At 41.5% G+C, this 21,941-nt stretch overlaps 1 protein-coding gene across 3 annotated transcripts; it reads right to left on the bottom strand.

Moving 5' to 3' along the window:
* Positions 1-56: 56 nt before the first annotated feature.
* SNRPB2 (small nuclear ribonucleoprotein polypeptide B2) lies at positions 57-8,591 on the bottom strand. 3 transcript variants are annotated; one of them, XM_075035494.1, is made up of 7 exons: positions 8,537-8,591; positions 8,123-8,210; positions 6,185-6,357; positions 4,375-4,515; positions 3,173-3,226; positions 965-1,053; positions 57-445 (listed from the first exon to the last, which is right to left on the bottom strand). In XM_075035494.1, exons 2-7 carry the CDS (start codon positions 8,184-8,186, stop codon positions 286-288), a joined length of 681 nt encoding a protein of 226 aa, XP_074891595.1. In that variant the 5' UTR covers positions 8,187-8,210; positions 8,537-8,591; the 3' UTR covers positions 57-285. The 3 variants fall into 3 exon arrangements, with proteins under 3 accessions (XP_074891595.1, XP_074891596.1, XP_074891598.1); XM_075035495.1 differs by lacking the exon at positions 8,537-8,591 and adding an exon at positions 7,045-7,214 and having other exon boundaries at positions 8,123-8,207; XM_075035497.1 differs by lacking the exon at positions 8,537-8,591 and having other exon boundaries at positions 8,115-8,198.
* Between the last annotated feature and the right edge of the window lie 13,350 nt (positions 8,592-21,941).

Below are 21,941 nucleotides of genomic sequence, written 5' to 3'. Positions count from 1 at the left end.
ATTAGACCTGCAAGCCTAACAGATCAGTAATAAGACAGTTTCAAAGAAAAACATGGTTAGAGAACAGCATAAACTGAATTTATTTTATAAAAATTACTATTTCAACACAAAAATTTACTGTCCAGTAGATCTATAGAAACCCTAAGTCTGTCCTAGCCATTGTGGCAGTTTTACACAAGTCTGAAGTTTTCTGCAGAGAACAGCAAGCATGCTAGCTGATCAAAGTATCATTGTATTAAAAAAAAACCCCAACTATCCACAGAAGTCCTTTATAGGATCATCCGGTTATTTCTTCGCATAAGTGATTTTCATGGCATGAGATGGAGTAATCTTGAATCCTTGCAGAGCATCTCGAGCAGCTCCTGCTTGATTCTCGTTTTCGAACTCCACAAATGCAATGTCATGGCGCCCAGGCACTAAGCGTACCTCTTTGAATCCAGGAAACCTTTAAAATAAGGTCAAAGAATCAGATAACACTTCCTAGCTTGATAATATATCGCTTTTCAGTAGCCGTTAGGACCTTATCATAAGCATCTACCAGTATAACTTACTACTAATGAAAGGTTTAAATTGAAGGGTTTTACATGTCCAGTCCTTAGAACCATGCCTCAATCAAGGATCATTATGTGGAAGCAATTTAATCAGTCTTGTGCACATACAGAAGCAACTAAAGCTAGTTTTAAAACTGCTCCTGCTGTCGTAGTCTTTAACATTAAAGTCCCCAGCTTAAATCCGGTGCAGATTGATAGTAGATAACTCACACAATTAAAACCAGCTACGAAAAAATAGGATTTGCTTTCTGCACCAAGCCATCAGGACTGACATCTGTAATCTTGGCAGTAAGACAAAGAACTGGAATACTTTCAGAAGAAACTCGTTTCTAGAAAGTCAGCTTGCCAACTCAGAAAAAGCATACAGGTAACAGAAGAATTCAAAGGAGAAGTCCTCTCTAGTCAAAACTTACTGATTGAACAACATGGACAGCATCATCTCATTTGTTTCCTCAGGCAAGTTATTAAGGAAAAGGATATAGTTTGGCGGGTTATCAGGCACCTGCAACAACAGAAGATCAAAGCTCAGGAGATTATACACAGCTATCTGTTCCTCTGCATCTGTCTGCATGATTATCTGGACCAAGACTCACATATCCTTAGTTTTGCTTGTTAACGCTGCTAGCTGGACTTCAGTATACCTTCATGCAATATGCAGACAAGAGCCCTGTGGCTCTTTTACAAGGATGTACTTGGAGAGACTCTTATTTCCACAAAAATCACAGTAACATATTCTTAGATGTCATATTTAAATTCAACAACTCAACAGGTGATACTGCAGTACTGTCAGCACTGCCAGGGGTGGGACCCAGGTGCCTAAGCACTGGCTGTGATGCTGTCCAAGACACCTTTATGGCAGTGGAAGAACCTATGAAACCTCGCATCCTTCCTGAAGAACAGCCGGAGGCCAAGATAAATACCCTGTTCATCTGCAGTAGTACCAAAATACCGAGTATCTTTGGGCAGCTGAAACCCACAAAACCCACATAGTTTTACTACAGTACTCTATTCAAATTTGGTAATTAGAAACCCCATTAGATTTAAAGCTTTAGAGCCTTTAACAGATTTGCCTGCTAATAGGACTCACCAGACACAAGGCTGAGTAGTCAGTTTGCTGACACTGGACTGAAAGGCTGGAATCTCCCTAAGTCATCAAGGAGATTACAAAAATAAAAAGAAGCTGGACACCACAACTTCAAATGTCCTAATAATGGTGCCAAATAAGTTAATGCCTCAGCAGAACAATTTCCTTCAGCTGACGGAAATATGCCAGGCAGTGCCATTAGAAAATAAACTTCCGAAGTTCAAACAAATGCCTCAATATTCAATATTGTGCTTCAATGCAAACTGGCATAAACATATTGCGCCTTGTTACAAATGATACCCTAAAGAAAGTCCAGTCTGGGGGAAAGATATTTTCCCCTGTGGATTATGTATGCAATTCTCAATGATAGTACTCCAGAAAGATGCAGGGCAGGCAAAGATATTCTTCTACAGTATTTGCCCTCCTGCAAATCCTGGCTCTTTAGTACCTCCACTTCTACCACACAGGAATCATTCAGAAGGTCAGTGACCAGACAAGATCAGTGAAGCGTAGGGAGCTGTTGCTACATCTCCACACAATCCTTTGGAAAATAAGACACATACAAGAAAAAAAACAAAGTGAGCAGAGGACACCCAAACTCCTGAAAGGAAGCTTTTCAGCAGATATGCTGGCACCCTGTGCAGTCTTCCTTCTCCTTTTCTACTACTAGAACAAAACATGTTAAAGGGAATTTATTAACAATGAAAAAAAAAAAAAGAAGAATCCATCAACTGATACTAAGCACAGTCCAAATTTAAGAATCAAGTAGGAGTTGTTAATAGTGCAGTTTCCTGTGAAACAATGAGAAACTGCAGATTTTCATTTCATGTCAACCAGATATTGTAAAAGTGAGATTTCTTTTGTTTGTCTACTGTGATTCAGCTGTTAGACAAGTGCCTCAGAACAAAAAGGAAGCTGTAAAATATAGCCTCAAGTTTCCATGTGCAAGATACTATTATTCATAGAGAATAATTTTAAACATTAGTGCTTTTAGTCACTGTCCTGGTTTCAGCTGGGATAGAGTTAACTGTCTTCCTAGTAGTTGGTACAGTGCTATGTTTTGAGTTCAGTATGTGAAGAATGTTGATAACACTGATGTTTTCAGTTGTTGCTCAGTAGTGTTTAGACTCTAGTCAAGGATTTTTCAGCTTCTCATGCCCAGCCAGGGCACCTGACCCAAACTGGCCAACGGTGTATTCCATACCATGTGACATTTAGGAACTGGGAAGCGGGGGCAGGGAATCGCCACTGGGGGACTGGCGGGGTGTCGGTCGGCAGGTGGTGAGCAATTGCCCTGCGCATCATTTGTACATTCCAATCCTTTTATTATTGCTGTTGTCATTTTATTAGTGTTATCATTATTAGTTTCTTCTTTTCTGTTCTATTAAACCATTCTTATCTCAACCCAGGAGTTCTACTTCTTTTCCCAATTTTCTCCCCCATCCCACTGGATGGGGGGGAGTGAGTGAGCGGCTGTGTGGTGCTTAGTTGCTGGCTGGGGTTAAACCACAACAGTCACAAAAAAAAAAAGCATTACCTGCTGATTCTGTGCTGCTGTTCCTGGGGCACTGGCTGAATTTTGTGTTGCTCCCTAGTAAATAAGCACAAAATAGTTTTACAAAGATGTTCTGTTAGAAATATATAAGCACACATCACCATGTTTCTGTACAACTCAAGAAGTATGTTAAGGTTTTCCTAAGCTACAATCCAAGGAACATTTGTTGCTTATGAAATACTTCCTGAAGGGAAACATACAGCACATGAATTTTGCTGAACTCTTAAAACGAGGCAATCAAATAAAAAACATCAGTAGTATCTTATCTGACTAATGGCCAAGTCAGCAGATACATCAAATCACTATTTCTCCACATGATAAAATTTGGTTTAGTAGACAGGAAGGAAGTAGTTCTGAAAATGAAGGCCTAGAAAGGACATACCTATTAGGAGAGAAATAGGTATTTCCACTGAGGACTCCAGTTTAGCAAAGATAACCAAAGTTCCTACCATTACAGCTAGTAGCAATTATTTCTTCTTAAGATATTTGTATGTAACGATTGATTTTTTTAATAAATGCTGAGAAATCTGAACATTCTACCTAGAAATGCTTTCTATGGACACTCTTATCTCTCCTTGATAACAGTTTGTGCCTTAGCAGGAAGTGTAGTTAAATACAATATTTAAACTCTGTGCCTTGACGTTTTCTGCTATACTTCAGCACATAAATTACTAAGTGTTGTTAGTTTAGGCCAGGCCAACCCTTAGTGGACATATATTCCAAGCCAAGTCCTTTTCATCTAGCTGTAAATTAGTTAACTTGTTTCCATTTACCATTCTTCAGTGCTTATAGAGCAAATAGGGCATGAAAACACTGAAGGGAAAAGCTGGCTGAGCACTTGAAGCTGGCATTAAAGATAAGCACACACCCCTTGTTTTTTTCCTTTTTAAAAAAGAGGTTAGTTTCTACTTTGATTTATTGTACCTTTGCCCTACATCTTTATTTTCACCTGGTAATAGCAAAAGAGGGGAAAAAGAAAAAAAAAAAAGAACAGCTAGGACTATATGATCAGCCCCTTCTCCTTCAACTTTTAATGAGTACTCAAGAGCACTAGATATCAATAGACCACAATTTAGGGAATTGAGAAGTACCAAAAGACAATACTTAGTCCTAAAAAAAAAAATAATTTAAAATAGCTTTTGTGTGTGTTTGTTTTTTCTTTTTTAAACAGAGAAGCAGCTTACCTGGATAACCTTTTTATTTGCTGCATTTGCTGACTGCTCCAGAGATTTGGCCTTCTTCTTTTCCTTCCTTTTTTCCTTATCAGCAAAAGTACCACGCATTTTAGAGATGATATCAGAGTCTGTTTTTGCATACTGAATACGCTTTGTAAAAAGAAAAAAAACCCAGTACATTTTGCAGTTAATAATAATGAACATTTTGCACAGTAGAACAGTTAATGAAAGTGGTACATTTACACATTTTTCTGCAGGAACTTCTTATATTAAAAACATTGTTATAAACTGTAGGAATGCTTACAGAGTATCTAATCCTCATAATTAATTCTGAACATAACTACAGAACTCAAAAAATCCTAAGATGGAAATTCATCACTTTAACTCATTGGAATTGGAACTCTATTCATCTAACAGCATTTTTTTAACATCTGTCAAGGTAACAGATGTACAAAGCAATATAAGGACATTTGACAAAATAGGCACTAGCTTCTACTAAAAAAACTGAGGTTTTTTTAACCCTATTTTAAGGGGAGTTAAAATTTTAGTGATTTCTTAGATCTCTGCAGAAAATTGAGTTCAGCAAAACTTAGACTTCTTAAATAGAAAGGCAAGTACCTGCCTTAATCCAACCTGGATTGTATAAATTGTGTCAGCAGCACAACAGTGCTGGTTTTCTGACAAAGGCTGCCCCATGCACTAGTTGGGGGGTAAACAGATTCAGCTATGAGTATACAGGTGTGCAACATTATATATGCACACAATCCTATCCCTTTACTATCAGTGACTACCTCAATACAAAATTACACAGCAGTTGAAGAATTCTTTTTAATGCTTTTATTTAGTGCTTAGATAGAGTATGCATGCTGCAGGCAATATTAAAAGAGGGAAGTATGCCCAAAAGCTTATGAAGTCTTAATCTTTTTATTTCCTATTGAGTTTTACTGAGCACAAAACTCTTCAAGGGTAAACAACAGAACTGTGCTTGCACAATTCCTTGCTAAGGATTTCATTACAGAATCCGAAAGTGTTAATAAGCTCATGGCTCAGCAACACAAGAACCGTCTGTGCTCTCCTTAATGATCAAAGCCATGAGCTGAAAGCCAGTATTAATATATCCACCCATCACTGAAGTCAAGTGGGCCATTTGCATGTATCATTATGTCTCACAAATAGTTGCAGAATTAAGAGATACCTAATTATCCAAGCAGGCAACAACAATGTATCAATTGTTGTGCTATTCTGCACCTTATCAGGTACATTATTAAATCACGTTCTATCAACCAGCCATGTACTTGCTTCACTGAAGTTATACTGAAATTCAGTTATTTGGTTTGGTGATCTGATGCATGCCAAGCAGAACTAGCCATCGATTTAAAAAATACAGATCTCTGGTCACATCTGTTGATTTCTGTAAAGTAAAACTGCAGAGATCTTCATGCTGCTCACTATTACCTCAAAAAGTCAGCATCATATTCTAGCTATTTATTATGACTATTCAATAACGTTACAGAATTAATTAGAACAGTTCAAGAGAAGACATGATGAATAAAATGGAAGTATCTAAGATCTTAAAACCTTTAATGCAGCACAGAAAAACATAAAGCCATCACTTAGGAAACCTAAAAGCTAAGTTCAGCCTCTGTATGTGTTTTAACTACAGTCTCTCTGGCATCCCTCTAGCTTGCATAAATACATATATTCATCAGGACATGATGTGACTGAGTAACAGTACATTAATTCACAAGGCACAAGTACCAAAACACTGTATCATACTATGGCAAATTTTTTTCTTTAAAAAACTAACAAAATAACCTACCATTGGTTTCCCATAAAACGGAAAGCCTTGCAGTTGTCTCAAAGCATTAGTAGATGATCCAAGCTCTTTAAATATAACAAAAGCCTGTCCTCTCATCTTCATAGTCTTTAACGCTACAATGTCGACCACATGACCGAACTGTGAGAATAACGCATACAGGGACCTCTTCAGTTCTGTTGACAATATGAAAAAAATAGATTTTAACAGGTTGCATGCAAATGTCCACTTCTACAGAGTTTCCTGTCCTTCAGGAACAATATTTTTTGCCAGTTTTAGCTCACACAGTGATATGTTACGTGAGTTTAGTCAAAACTATTGCATAAGTACATGTTTATTTGCCCAGTTTTTGTAAGCTGGTGTATAATGCTTGGTTTCACACCTCAAGTATTCAGTTAGTGAAAAAGCTGTGCCACCATCCATTCTACGTTCTAAGAAAGCAAAGATTACACAAGGGTATGTATATAGATTTTTTCATATACACATATACACACACATTCTCACACATTCAAGTGTGATGTATGACAGCCATCAAAGACTGATGAGAAATCAATACTGTAACACCTAACAGTGAAGAGGTATGACTTAAAACAAGAACACAGCAAAATAATAACTACTTAAAGGCTAATTAAATTTGGAATTTTTGTTTCTGTTTAATCAATTCTCTCACGCACATGAAATATATTTTCATATTTTGCATCCGAATACATTTTTGTATGACCACACTGTACCTTACAACTGCAACGGATTTATTTTCATTATTTAAGATCACCTGACTACATGCCAAATTAAACCTTACTCTTATCCAATCAAGCTAAATAAATCCTCTGCATTGCGTGATTATTCTAACTCACAAATCTTACATTTGAAATATTTCAGCAACAGAAGAGAGCTGGTTCTTGTTTACTGCTGTTGAGACTTGATAATACCAGCCCACTGTCACTTTCTCCAGCTGCTCTTGACCAACCATAGCATTATATTTTTTTAAAAAGTTTTCTTATCAAAACACCTTCCTTAAAAATAACTTCAAAACCTGTATTTAAAAAAAAAAAAATCACACTTGTAAGCTTTACAGGTAATTTGAAATCCTACATTTAAAAGTTATAATGACACAATTTCATAATGGAGACTTACTAGTTTATAGAGCACTTAACAGGCTACAAACAAAGGCCCAAGTTAAATTTATTCAGTGGAACCATCCTGACAAGTTAATAAGTAATTTCTCAGCAAAGCTGTTTCCACTCTCAGATCTCTCTCTGAAGCACCCTTAAGAAACATTTAAGTAGTGCTAGTTTGATCCAGCCGCTCGGTTCACAAACAATAACAAATAAATTACCATGATGACTTTAGATTACCAGCTAAGCATGGGTATTAAGTGGATGGTTCTATGCAGACATTGAATATGCAGCCTCTCTCTCTCTCTGCAGTAACTGCAAGGCATTGTCTGCCACGCTCACTGCTTTTGCATGGTGCTAAAACAAATGAGGAGCACACAGATGTTCCCACGTTTCAGTGAGAGGAGACTGCTGACCACTGAAACGTATGCCAATACGCCTGTTGGCATCCATCGGATATTCCGATTACTCCTACTGTTACAGCTCCTCAGCGACGAGCAAACCTAACCTATACAACTAGCTTCAGAACTACAGTAGAAAGGCAATCAGAAGCTTCCTTAGAAATACGGGCCCTGGTTTACAAAAAGACTTAAACGATGTGCTATGTTCGTTGACTTTGGCGGCTGCTCCATTACAAGCAGCCGTTTGTCGAGAGCTCGGAGCGCGACCACCGGCCGTACGGCACTTCAGAGCTCCGGGAGACCCCGAAGCCACGGCACTGCCAAAACGCCAGCCGCTGGAGCAGCGACGAGTGCACGGCCGGGGATGGAAGCCGGCCCCATGTGACGAAGTCCGCCTTCTAGAGACGAATCACACACCCCGATACCTTCTTTCTTAATCTTGTCATTGATGTTGTTGATGTAGATGGTGTGGTTCGGCCTGATGTCCATCCTCGGGGGCGGCTGCAGACCTGCCTGCGGGCAGAGCACACGCGGGAGCCGTTAGCGGGGGCCGAGGCGCGGTCCGAGCCCTCGGGGAGGAGAGCTGCCAGCGCCGACAGCACCCCAGCCCCCGGCAGCGCCGCTCACCCTCCGCCGCGGGACCCGGGACGGGGCCCGGGGGGCTGCCCGCTTTCCCGCGGGCCGCACGCACGCCCCGCTCCTCCCCTCCCCTCCCCTCCCCGCGCGGGCGGGTCGCTAGGACGGCGGGACAGGTGCTCCCGGGAGGCGGCTCGCCATCCCTACTCCCTCCCGCCCGCCTGCCTGCCTAAGCCCGAGCCCCAGGCGGCCGCCCGCCTCACCTCCTCCCGTCAAGATGGCGGCCGGCCCGTCCCATCCCGCGTGCGCGGGGACGCGGCGCAAGCGGCGGAGCTGCTCCCGCAGCAATCGATGTGCCGAGCGCCGGCGCCTCGATGCTGAGGGGCGCCTGCGCAGCGCCGTCGGTCGCAGGGGTTACCCTGCTGGCGCCGTGTTGTTTGAGCTGCTAAGCCCTGCTGCTGCTGGCGGCGTGTCCTCACACCGTAAGGGCAGCGAGGTAAAAGGGGAAACGGGTCATAAAGCCGCTCGACAAGCGGCTCGGTTTAAGTAACGTGGGGTAGTAAACGATGTCGGTTATTTGCTCCCGGGCCTCACCACAGAGGCTAAGCAACCTGCAGGCGTGCCTGGTCCCGCGGCGGCCTCAGGGCCTGGAGCCCCTGCTGCCCCAGTGGGTCTCGCCCGGCGCCTCCGCCCAGGCCGGAGAAGTGTCGTGCTCGGTCCGCGGCCTGGTGAAGCCCCCAGAAACGCCTCGGAAGCTCGGTCTGTCTTTGGATTAGTCCCAGGGTGAGAGAGGGTTGTAGCTGGGCCTCCGCGGAAATCACAGCAAGGCTTGAAACTGACCGAAGTGGGGATTCCCTGCCCCAGGTTTTACCTCTGCTTTGTTCCAAAAGAGCAATAAGTAAAGTTAGCTGTGATGTTTATGTCTTCACCGTTAACACTTCATAGCAGCTTGTGGAGAATGAAGAGAAGTAGTAGCTTGAAAATGCCTGTAGACATTAATTAGCTAACATTTGGGTTTAGTTTCAGTATTGAAAAGGCAATATATCTGAGCATGTAACTTCTTGAACATAATTTGGAAATCCCTGTGCTAGCAGTAGCTCAGGATAAATAAACAGAGCAGAGACTGAGCCTTTGAATTTTTGGAATAATTTTGCAGGCTGCATCCCTTCATTTATATGAATAATTCTGCGGGCTTTTTCAGAAACAATTCCAAGCTGTGAAGGTTTAACCTGGTTGCATATCAAAAAGAAGTTCTTTGCAGGGGGGGAAACAATAAGATAGCTCTTACTTAAACCATAAATTATGTTTGGACAGTTCATCTCTTTGTACCAGGAATGCTAGGTAAAGACTTCTTGGTTCAGTTACATTTCAGGAAAAAACCTGTTACTTCCATATTCTAGAGTTTGCTTGAGTAAAAAGAAAATCTGGTATTTAGGAAGCCTATAATAAACAACATGGATTTAAGTGAGTTGAATATAAAAGAAAAAAAAGCTGTTGATTGAGATGTTATTTACTGGTGGAAGAGAACAATGTCTTCTTCAGTTGCTTATAGCATTGCATGGTATGGGAAACGGTGTGCCAGTACGATGCTGTATGCAATGTATACATGCCACAAATTCAAGTGATAGGCAGCAGTTTGGGTAAAGTTTTAGGGTCCTATTTCTTTTTCTTCATTTATTGTCATAGAAGTAGTTAAGAAGAAGCATAACTTTGAAATGCAAGCATTAACAATACATTAAAACACTTTTTCAGAAGGGCTCACTGTGGTATTTTATGTGTTGATCAGCAGTATAGTTCATGTAATTTAATAATTTAGTAACAATGTTCAAAACTACTTACTGAGTCAACATAGCTAAGAGAATTTGTCGCGTAGAATCAAAAATACTGACATATAAATGATTTTTAAAACAAAGTCCTTAAACTGTTCATAGAGAAGACACTCTAAAGAAAACAAACACATGAAAAACCTCAACCTGACACGAAGAAAGGAAGAATTCATGGCTTCTATAATTCTTCCAGTGGAGCATGCCACACTCATACTTGGTCAGAGTCACTTTAAGCACAGCTGATTTATTCTTGCAGAGTTTGAATGCAATAAAGCGGAAAAGCTGTGTCTTGTTCCTCAGACGGGATTTCACACTCTGCCTGCCAGTTCAATAGAAGTGACATTCATTCCTCAGGTTGGCTTTCCCTCACTTCTCCTCAAGGTTTATTTGAGTTACTTTTGTTTTCTTAATCCCCAAACAGAGAGGTAGAGTGCTCTGATACTCACTAAAATTGTCATTTGTTTAAAAGTCCCTGAAAGCTTGAAGAATTGTAAAAATTATTTCGAGTTTCTTAGCAAGAATGTCCATAGCAGCTTGGTAAGCAATTGTAATTCATCACCAATATAATGGGCTGGAAACGTACTTCCAGCTTCAACAGGTAGCTGCTTCATCAGAGATTGTCAAGCAGTGTTGGAAAAACAAAGCAGAGAGCACAGGGTTCTTGAAAATACCTTTGTAGCCACTGCTCTTCCCCCTTCCTGCCCGTTGCTCAAGGTCAAGGAAACCTAGCATTTCATTATTATTGCTGTTGTTATGAAACCTATAATAAAAATAGAGGGTTTTTTCCTTCATTTTCCTTTTCTAAATTCAGTGCAATTCTCTGAACTAAAGCAGAACAATAATCAAGAGCTGTGTATCATGAAAGCTCACAACATCGTGCAGACCTCACAGCGTTGATTGGGTCCACATACACATAATGATGCTTCACACTTTTCACAGTTGTTATCTTGCTGTATGAAGATTGTGAAATTGTTAAAGTTATGTTACTCTAATTTATCAATATAGAAATATTTTCATCTCACCAGTGCGTGTGTGTAATCAAAATCACATGCTGGGAAGAAACACGAGTGTGAATGCTTTGAGATATGGCTGGATTGGTCTTCAGTGTTGTGGTTCTACCCTTTGACTGATGTGTTCTGCTGTGTCAAGAACTGCCCATTGGAAAATGGGCAGAGACAATGAACAAAATGACAGGAAATGCATCAATTCCCTAACAAGTACAAATGTATGGCAGTGGTGTTGTGAGCACTTGCAAAGTCAATATGCATGAAACCTCACATGTAAGACAGAAAAGGTCCTTTGAAGGATGAACAGCTTAGGGATCTATATTCAATTGGAAGGTGCAAAAGAGAAGGAATTGTGTCCTATAAATCAGTGGTTGCAGGGCAGTTCTACTGACTGCCATCCACCAGTGTAAATTGCCAGAAGGAGCTGAGGAGGCTGCCGTGATTTACAGATTATTGTTCGCAGGCTCAGGATACACGATCTCTGCAAACTAACAAAGCAGAGTGAATGGACAATGTGATGGCAGAAGAAATTTAGTATTGGCAATTGCATGGCAAAGCACTTGGAAAAGCATCATTTGAATGACCTGAATTAACTGTAACCACTCAGGAAGAGGACCCAGCTGACTCACTTTGGGGGACTAAAATACCCAGTGGTAGGGAGAGAGGCAAGCAAAAGCACCATGTGAAAGGGAAGAAATGTACTGCAGTTCCTTTAATAAGGCTGTTTCATAATCTCTAAAAAGATGCTTGAATGTATTACTGGTTGATCTAAACCAAAAAAAACCCCTCCACACATTCCTCTGACATTTATTATTGGCCATTTATACTTTTAATTGTTAAATACACTGCATGACAAACCTTTCAGGTAGATGATGTAATTTAGTCAAGTGAGCTTCACCAACCAAGGGAAGAGTACACCATCCCAACCAATTATTTATTACTATTGTTTCAGAGGAAAATAGTTCTATCATGATTAATACAACTGTTTGCTTGTTCTCTTGATCAAATCACTTTTCTCCCTTACCAAGTCCACAGGAAAAAACAGCACAGCACTTCATTCTTTGGATGTACTTCTAGTTTATGGCAACAGAAAACAGTTGCATTGTTTAAAAAAAGAATTTACCATTATTAAGTGAACCAGAATTAAACTTTAGATACTTGACATTTATAGTTAATTAGTTATATCCAGCATAAACTGTGAAATGAGTATATTTCATCTTGATGCTTTATCAAGTATGCTAGGAAAAAAATTTTAAAAACACTAGAACTGGGAGGGGGACTCAACAGGTCACACGACAAACTTGTTCAACAGAAGCCATCTGAGTTCACTAATGAATTAGTCCCTTTCCCATCTCAGCTCGGTTTCTTCAATTTTAGTGCTCACCAGATGACAGCAACTATCACTGCTCTATTAATACCTAGAAGTTTCAGTTAACATCAGGGCTTTTGGAATCCAGTAACAGACCACCTCCCTGCCCACCCCCCGCCCCCAAAACCCCAGAGCTACAGAAAGGAAGGGTCTGTGCCCCAGAGAACATGCCAAACCCTTAGCAGCCCCTTGGTTCAGTTTGCTCTATGGTTGCACTCAGCTTCTAGACTGACCTTTCCTTTAGGAGGGAGCCTGTTCCCTCTCAGGCTAGCTGCTGCTGTAGGGCCTGGTGTCTCTGATGTTACACTGCTACTTCAATCCCTTGGGGCAAAAGATCATCTGAAATTGCAAGTATGCTGAACACTGCCCTTAACAGAGGACTCCTCACATTTGCTATATTTATCATCATGGTGATTTCCAATTAGTTTGGGTGTGCTAATACAATGAAAAAGATGAAATATGGGTAGCGTTTTTAATTTCATAAAGATGGTTCCAAATTAGTTCAGGGTACTGGCGTTGTCCTTTATTAGTATTGCCTGGTGGTAGTGTTATCTGTCCACACTGTAACTCTTCACTGGGAAGAATAGCAGCACACTGGTTTGATTTATTATTGTGCAAGAACACGTGCATTCCTTCCCTTTTTCTTTCAGTCTGGGTTAATTTTTTTTAGTTTTACTGGAATCAGCATACTAAGTGATGTGACTTACATTGAGAGTTTTAAATTGAATACTTTTCAGTCCTAATACATGTGATACATGGCAGCATAATGAAATCAAGAGTTACCTGCTTAGTTGTATAAAATTGCCTGGTTGTTTCCATTGCTTTTTTCTTTTTAATCCTCACAAACTGCCAGTCCCTCATTGTGAACATCTTTAGCCACATCAACACAAAGCTGTTTTAGCTGCAGCTCTTGCAGCATTTCCCCAGGGCACAAGTTCTCAGCACACCAGAGGTGTCCTGGCTGCCAAGGTGGGAAAAGAAGTGGAGCAGTGCTCTGTGCAACATGCTCACAGGAGGCACTGGGTGCAAGAGGGATGGGCTCTCGGAAGGCATGAAGCCCTGTCCAGAGCAGAGCTAGGAAACTAGGAACTGGCTGCAGAGCATGACCCGCTAGAGGAATAAGCCTGGGTGATCCTGAAGCCAACAGCGTTTGGTAAACCAGCTGGAGAAGGCATCACTGTCTGTTGACAGGGAAATGGCGACAGAAGGGCAGCCAGACACCTGGAAGGGATGCGCTAGGGGCCCTGATGCAAGCTACAGACACCTGAAGGTCTGCTGAAGATGGAGATGGGTGCTGGGAATGTTATGTGTATCTGAGCTCAAAGCAGCTGGGAAATAGGAGGCTAGAGGTGATGTTTGCAACAGTCCAGGTAAACTGTGGCAGGGGTGAGTAGGAAGCTCAGCATGCTTTAAGCAGCATTGCTGGGCTGGAAGCCAGGGCAGTGGGTGAGCATGGTGGTCTCAGATAACTGGTGGCACCACTGTGGAGCTGAGGACCCTCCTGCCCTGATGGGGAGGCAATAGGCCATGTCCTGGATGGAAGGGCAAACCTGCCCTTGAAAACAGAGATTGATAGGGAAACAGAGACAGGTTTGCCCAGAAGGAGGACCTGAAAATCAGAGGGTTGATTACACCAATCCTACCTGAGGAGGAAGGTCTGCCCAGCTGAGGGTTTCCACAGGACTTACTGGCAGGTTGCCATCAGCATCAAGTGTGGGGCTCCATGAGCAATAAGATCCTATAAAGAAGCTCTTAGATTTCCAAACACTTCTTTCTCAAGCCAGCTGAGCCTTGAAATTGCTAAGACCCATGCCAGCATCAAGCTATGAAGCCATAAATAAGCTTGTTCATTACTAGTCTTATGGTTAATAATTACTGCAGTTTGGGCAAACAGCAGTAGTAAGCCCCTTTAACAAGTTCTGCCTGGGCTTGTGTTGAAGCTCTGCCAGTGCCCTATATGGATACTAATAAAGCTCATGAGTTATTTTGATTGTCTCATTCCTTCAAACATTTATTGATTTAAATCATTTAGTTCTCAGTCACAGCAGGCACTGGGGAGCTGATGGTAAATCATACCATTTCTGGTACTTGAGTTGGCTGTAAATTCACCATATCTGGTAGACTCGAGCTGGCTATAAATTCTTTTAGTGATCCTAAAGCTTGGCTGGCTGTGGAAAAGACTGCATGTGTTGTGCTGCCTTATGTTTGCAGCCATGCTGGGAGTCAGAGGACCTTTCAGTGCTTATTTCTCATTTAGCCCCAGTGTGGTAGAGCCCCTTCCAAGTGTTAGGGTTCTCCTGTGCCATCCCCTTAAAAAAACCCCTACATCAACAAATAGTGTAGGTCAAGAACAACATCAAACGCGGCTTCAATCTCCTCTCCATCAGAATTCCATGCGGAGCAGCTCTGTGCATGTTGGCTTTCTAAAAGACTCTGTTCCAACTATGATTTACACTGTCTTGCCTTCAGTAATGTAAAAATAAATCTCTGCTGCGTGAGATGAGATCTTACCTCCAAATGAATAAATTTCTCACCTCCAAAGAGTGAAATGAGAACAGGTGCTTGGATATATGAATGTATGAATCTGCTGGCTTAAAATTAAGTGCGCAGGTGGATTAAGACAATTCTTTCCACCACACTTCTGGTTATAAAGTAAGGCTATATGATATTAGCAGTCAACATCCTAAATCAAATAAAAATTTCCTGTTTTCAACCTGAAAGGCAATTATTTCACATACAGCTGGTTGCAATTTTTCAGGATAAAACTAGTAGTGACAAAAACTCTTGTTTAAGAATATTTTTATAAACTATATTACATTTTTATCAAAGGTTTTTCTTCTCCATAAAATGGATAAAACCCTTGGAACATTTTCAAGCACTGAAAAGTTTTATTAAAAAAGGTATTTTGTTCTTTTCTTGCAAGACAGAGGAACTATGAAGTCTTCCCATACTCCTGCCTCCTTAATACTGTGTGAAGTGATAGTTTATCCTGGAGAATCCCATTCAACCAATACAACTTCATTACTTTGAGGTTAATTGTTTTCCAGATAAATGTGAAAATGTGATCTTGTGGTTGCTGTCTGAAGGTAAGTCTGCGTCGCTGCCGATGGTGTGATTTCCAGCACAGGGAGGCATTTCTGCTCTAACAGTAATTTAGCTAGCTCGTGTAACAACAGCATCAAGGTGACAAAAGCTCAGAAGGATGGCTTCTGCAAAACCACTGATGGTGAGTACCACTCAGGTACTTGGATGGCAGCATTTCACTGCTCTTCCCTCCCCTGCTTAATTCAGGTAGGTATGGAAACCATCTAAGAATGCACAGAGAAGTGCAACTGTAAAGCAGATGAGAAAAGTGATCTCCCCACCTCTCCTCCATCTGAGAGCATGGGGCAGGACCAGCGGGGCAGAGCCAGATTGTATGAATTTGTCAGTGAAGATGCATCTATTGGGATGCTTAAAATGGGCACTTAAAATACAGTGCCTCTTTCTAGACTCCCCTTTCCCAAACCTGCAACTAAGTGTTAGAAATATAATACTACCTTTTCCACATTATATAAATCTCAGCTAAACAATGTAGAGTAGGTGTAGTCTCTTTCTGTTTGCTGATTGCAAACTATTTTGGAGTTTGAGGGTTTTTTGTCTAGGTTTTAACTAATCCATCGGTCACTGTGAATATTTAGTCCTTCCTAACACTGCGTTAGGAATAAAGCAGTGTTAATCATTCACAAGGAACAACAAATTGATACTTGGTTGTTGAAAATTTATTTTCTGTAAAAGAGAGGAAATGTCTATAGTCTGTCCTGTGCAATATTATTAATATCAAGTAAAGATACAAACTTATTTCTGAACCTGTTCTGTACTGGATTTGGGTGTTCCCAGTAAAGACTCCCTCTGCTTCAGTCTCTATCCAAGCACCGGCTGCTGCTCTGCAGACAGCCCTACGAGGGGCAGCCTGCAGCTTCTCAGCTCTGGCAAATTGGCCTCTAATCTCCTGAAAACGGGGACTGTGAGTGGGAACTGGCAACCAAAGCATGTCTGAGGGAGAGTCAGCTAATTGGTTGCGTTTGGACTTCATCGTGCTGCATCCATGCCTGCTCTTTATAGCTAAGCAGCAGACAAGGCTTGGGGCTGTCATTGCCCCTTTGGACTTCAGCAGACTTTGAACTCTCAATTTCAGGCGATACTCCAAGGGAGAAATCCATGCCCTGGGGAGGGAGTAACCTGCCCTTTAGCCTAAGTGGGCCTGTCAATAAGGAGAGGATGAATATCATTCCTCAGTGCTCAGTGCTCACGTCTCTGCACCCTGTGTGACATTCCCTGGTCCGTCATGGCCATAACGGTGTCACCTCTTGCCCCTGCGTACTAAGATCACGAGTGTGTATAAATGACCACAGCCGTGGATTGTGTCACAGGTCACATGTCAGGGGTTGTATTTCCCTTCTTTAGTGAGTTCTTTGAAAATGTTATTTTTTTTGTGGGACATCTGCTTATACATAGGGAATGTCCCCGTGCTGACTTTGTTCAACAGCCACAGCATTTGAGCGAGTCAGATGCGGATGCTGTCACCCTAAGTAATACTGCTCAGAAGCCAGATTATATGCCATGAACTGTTTCCTTAGGGAATCTATCTTAAACTCATTTTAGGCTAACATAGTCAGAGCTGTATATTACAGAAAGGGGCAGCTAACCCTTTAGATCTGCTAAGTGTGATTGAAACACATTATTCACTTTCTCACTACCTGGACAGTTTTACCCAAGAAAACAATTGTTGGGGGGCAAAACTTGCTATGCAGATGGTCATAGATGTTAATGATCCAAAAGATTTCTTTGTCCTGACTTCAAGCCAGAGCCAGCTGCCAGAAGGAAAAGCACAGAAAATCAACTGTTCCAGGGTACACTCAGATCTTTTTCAAGTCAAACAAATTTTGACTTAGGACAATAAAGTATTAATAATATTGGCAGCATCAGTACAAACCTGAGTATTGATTCTTTGTCATTACAGTGGCTTTTCTTCATGATAAGACCATGTGATATATCTTCTCTGTATCCACATGCTCTGAAGCTGACAGCATTTCAGTGTTAGCAAGCCCTTGGGGAAGGTAGGCACAGTGCGTAAGGGTCCGTTCATTTGTTAAATGAGCATTGCAACATTATCTAAAGCCTCACCAAGGCTGGGGAGGGAGGTTGTAAGGGGTGAGGGTCAAATGAGATGTTCATCAGAGAGCTGTAGATACCCTTTATAATCTGATATAACCAACATAATGGAAATGAGAGAGGGAAGCCTCCTGGTGGAAATTCTCTGTAACCAAGAACTCTCTCTTCCCTTATACTTCAAAACCTGTCCTAATCCTAATTCAGCAGAATTATTTTTGGCTATTTGGTTGGATTTTTTTAACCAGTCCATGTTTCCTCTAGACTGAAAAAGGTGCTTGCTAGTTGGTACTGTTTCAGATGACAAGTGCAGCTGAGAAAAGCTTCTGGTGGACAGGAAAATCCCCAGCACAGTAGAAAGGCAGGAGTGTGGCATCCAGCCCCCCAGGGTAGCACCGCAGTGGTGTGGGAGGATCCTGCCCTTTCCCTTCCCTTCCCTTCCCTTCCCTTCCCTTCCCTTCCCTTCCCTTCCCTTCCCTTCCCTTCCCTTCCCTTCCCTTCCCTTCCCATTTCAGTTCAGAGCCTCCAAAACAGCGGCTGACCATGGGGAGGAGGGGAAAAGAAGGGCAAATTTTTTTTTATTTGAGAACACTTGTGAGAGCTGCTCTTTCTGCATTGTCTTTCTCAACCCTTGCCTGCTTGAACATCAAGCAGGACTTGGTCTTGGAGGGAGCAATCCTCTCTCCTTGTGCATTCACAGCAGTGTAAGATACAAAAAGCATCTCCTTTTCCTGCTTTTCTGCCATTAGTTACTTCTGCCTTAGTTTACTGCTAAGAAGGCTCAGAGTCATATCACTCAAATAGAAGAAAGCATACCGTCTTCATGAGGTGGCTCTTTCTCTTTTAGTCTTGGTATTAATGAAACAATCTCTCTGCTTAAAAAATGGAAACAGTAATTATTTTCCTTTTCAAAATAAAAAAATATATATATGCCCAGTATTAGATTTGTCATATTACCACACATCGATCCTGTAAACTGGAAAAAAAACCCCCCAACCATCAAGCTGCCCAGCTGATAAAAACAAACTGATAAATCAGGCTGCTTCTATGCAATAAGAACAGAAATGGGATTGTTATATTTTGGGGTGAAATAATATGGTATGACTTCAAAAATAAATGCCTAGAAAGAAAAATAGGAGTGATTTTTAGATTAAAAAATCACGTTAATAATGCTTCCCCTGTGGAGAAAAAAAAAGATTTTGTATCTGAGTCTATTGCAGAAGCAGATACCACTGATCCTCTCATTCATTTTGGCAGGGCTCTCTGGAAAGGTCTTGCTGGCAGGATGAGTATGGATTGTTAGCATTCATGAAAGTGCCTCGGCGCTTTGTTGCCAGGAAACGGTAATGAAAGTATAGGGATGCCAGCTTGATGATAGGGATACAGGGCAGCGTTAATCCCATGCTTTGCAGATACGAGATCTCTATCATTTGCAAACATGAATGCCTGCACAGGCTGTCAGAAATTTCAGAAGGTCATTTGGCTAATGGTTTTGTAGAAATGTGGAACATTAGAAAAGCTTAAGCCAACAACAGCATCACATTAGAGCTCTGAAAAACCTCCTCTACCCCGTAGAATACAGTTTTATGGGATATTGTACTCATGTGTAAACTATTTGCGCTGTTTGCTTTTTAGGTAAGGAGATTATAACTTAGGTGACTTGCCTCTGCTAGGATCAGGGCCCATGGAGTGTTGTTGTTAGTTAATAAGCAGAAGGATGCGCATATTTTTACTGCAAAAGGCAAAGAAAGAACTTGGTAAATTAAGATGGGGCTTTTCTAGATAGGTTGCCTGTGAGCAGAATTAAGACAGGACCTTTGGTAAGTCCCAAGGGTGGGGATGCAGTAGTCAGGATTTTACCTAAATTTGAGGGCTTTTATTTTTGTTTCTTTTGTGCAATATCTTCTAGTGTTGGCTCAGTGAGAAAGACATAAGGTTCATATTTGTGCATACATAAAATGGTAGAGCTTCTTAAAGGTTTGTCCCATACAGGGCACTTTATGTTGTCCTGCTGCCTTTCAAGGGATTAGCATCAGTTCCTAGTAAGGGTAATGAAATCTTGTAAAGTTTTATGATTCTGCTTCTTTGGTCTTTACCAGTCCTTCAGAATAGTTTGTTTAAATGTGTGTAATAGGAATATAGTGAACTACAGCAAAGACTTCAGAGAAGGTGAGAATAAATTTTTCTTTTATTTTCAAGCAACAGCTATTTTTCACTCTGACTGATGGCTTGTCATTAGGCTGGAATTTCCAAGGCAGGGAAAATTGCCTTGGAAAAAACCCCATGAAATAGCAGGGAAAATCTCAGTGCCCTTGAACTCTCCTGGACTGTCATCCAGGAGACTTCTTGCAAGGCAGAAGCCTGATTATAATGAAAGTCTGAGCCTGCTTTTAGTCCTTCTGTTCTTTAATCTTCAAGAAAAACAATCTTTGTGTGTATGGGTCTTCTAAAATGACTCCATATGTGTTTTATAAATGCTCAGTGGAAAGTATAACTCAGCTGAAACAATGCTGGGGATAAGGACGTAGGCGTCAGCAGCAGCGGCACGTCTCCTTGCCGTTAACAGTACCCATCACCCTGGGAAGCTTGCTTGTCTTCTGACAGCTGAACTGCTGTTTATATGTCTTCAGTTGCACTCATCCTGAAAGCAGCAAATCTATATCTTGTTCTTAATTATTCAAATAGCACTTCTTGAGAAATGTTTAAATTTGTAGTAATACTAAATATTTCCCACGATGGAAAGTGATGCAGAACTCCTGAGCGCTGCTCTGGGTTTGCATGCGGAGAGGCTGTTTTGTACCATCGCTTTAGAAATTAGATACTATGATATGATATTTCCTTTTAGCAATCTTGGGAAGCTCTTCCAGTGCTGATAGCAATCATCTCTGAAGAAAAAAGTGCACTAACCTCTGGTAAATATCTCTTGAGAGAAGCAAAACCAATCTTGTGAAAGGTATTGCCTGGCTTCTGAAGGAAGGAGCCTTGGTAAACATGCCTGTCGTTTTGACCTTTCCAGCTGATGGGATGTGAAAATGGGGAGATTAAAGAGGCAGATCTCATTCATCGGAGGGGAGCTTCTGAGAGAGGACAAAGCAGAACAAAAGAGAGCCCCAAAGCACTGTGTTTGCCTTTGCGTTAGAGGCCTCCTCTACATGGATTCAGGGAGAAAGTGAGAAGCGAGATGGTTCCCTGGAAGACCTACAGCCCTGTGAAACAAATCTAATGGATACAGCTGCTTCTCTGATGGCAAGTGCCTACTGCCCTGCCTTTAGGAAGATGCCTTTCCTCAGCAAGATGAACACTGACCTTGCACTAGCTTGGTGGTGGGTAGACACCTGGAAGATGTCTGTGATGAGTGACCAAGCAAGTTACTCTTAGTCAAAGGGACATCTTTGGGGACTCTGTTAGTTGACAGGCGATTCAGGGCTACATTACAAACATCATGGCTGAAAACTGTGATCTGTATTTAGCCTGCAAGAACCTTCACTGTCCAGGGCTGCTGCTTCTTTGCTATCAGTGTGCAGGAACATACTGATTACCACTGCTTTTCTGTGTGGGATTAGCAATGTGTCTTCTGACTAAACATTGTTATGAACTGTTTCATTTCAGCCTTTGAATGGTAAATACACCTTAAAATTGCACTGACTTAAATTTCAGGACTTTATTGACTTACTAGACTCAATTTCATACACGAGCACGTTGGGTTTTGTTTAGAGGCAGGGCCCGTTTCTCTGTGGCATGCCAGATTGGAGAGGTATATGAGATAAAAATGCATGTATGACTTTATATTGTTAGTCTTTTGCTTCTTTTTAAGCAGTGGAAGGATTAGATGGGGGATGCAGGGGGCTGTTCCTTGGTTTTCTAACACAACATACACTGAGCTCTGGCTGTGCCCTTTCCATGTGACTCAGGTGTTGGGCTGTGAGCATATGGTTCATAAAACCTCTGTTCATAAAACCTCTGTTCTTAGGTGCTCATTGGCTTCTTGTGTGACCCCGTGCATCTCCTTTCCCTTCTTTCTTCCCATGCTATTTTACCTATCATCTTCTCTATTCAGGCTGCAGATTCCTGGCACAGAAGGAGCTATGTTGCAGCGTATCTGCTACCATGGGCTTTCTGGCTTGACTGAGTGGATACTCCAGACATTTTATATGGCAATATAATTTGTTATTGCCAATAATAATATTACCATATTTAAGCCAAGGCAAGGAGGGGAAACATAAAATCTCTCCAGCAGTGCTTGTCGTCTGAAAATATGTGTACAGCTATATCCCATCATCATTATAGGAGCAACGATACTTCTCACAGCCAACAT

The sequence above is a fragment of the Buteo buteo genome, chromosome 9 (genome assembly GCF_964188355.1).
Source record: "Buteo buteo chromosome 9, bButBut1.hap1.1, whole genome shotgun sequence".
Classification (NCBI taxonomy): domain Eukaryota; kingdom Metazoa; phylum Chordata; class Aves; order Accipitriformes; family Accipitridae; genus Buteo; species Buteo buteo.
This window is presented reverse-complemented; position numbering and strand designations above follow the sequence as displayed.

Bases quoted from the DNA above. Each gene is read 5' to 3' on its own strand.
- SNRPB2 (XM_075035494.1), bottom strand. From the start codon at position 8,186: ATGGACATCAGGCCGAACCACACCATCTACATCAACAACATCAATGAC. The intron at 3,227-4,374 runs GTAAGCTGCTTC...CTTATTTACTAG, and splicing joins CAAATAAAAAGGTTATCCAG to GGAGCAACACAAAATTCAGC. The intron at 1,054-3,172 runs GTAATGCTTTTT...CTGTTGTTGCAG, and splicing joins CAGCAGCACAGAATCAGCAG to GTGCCTGATAACCCGCCAAA.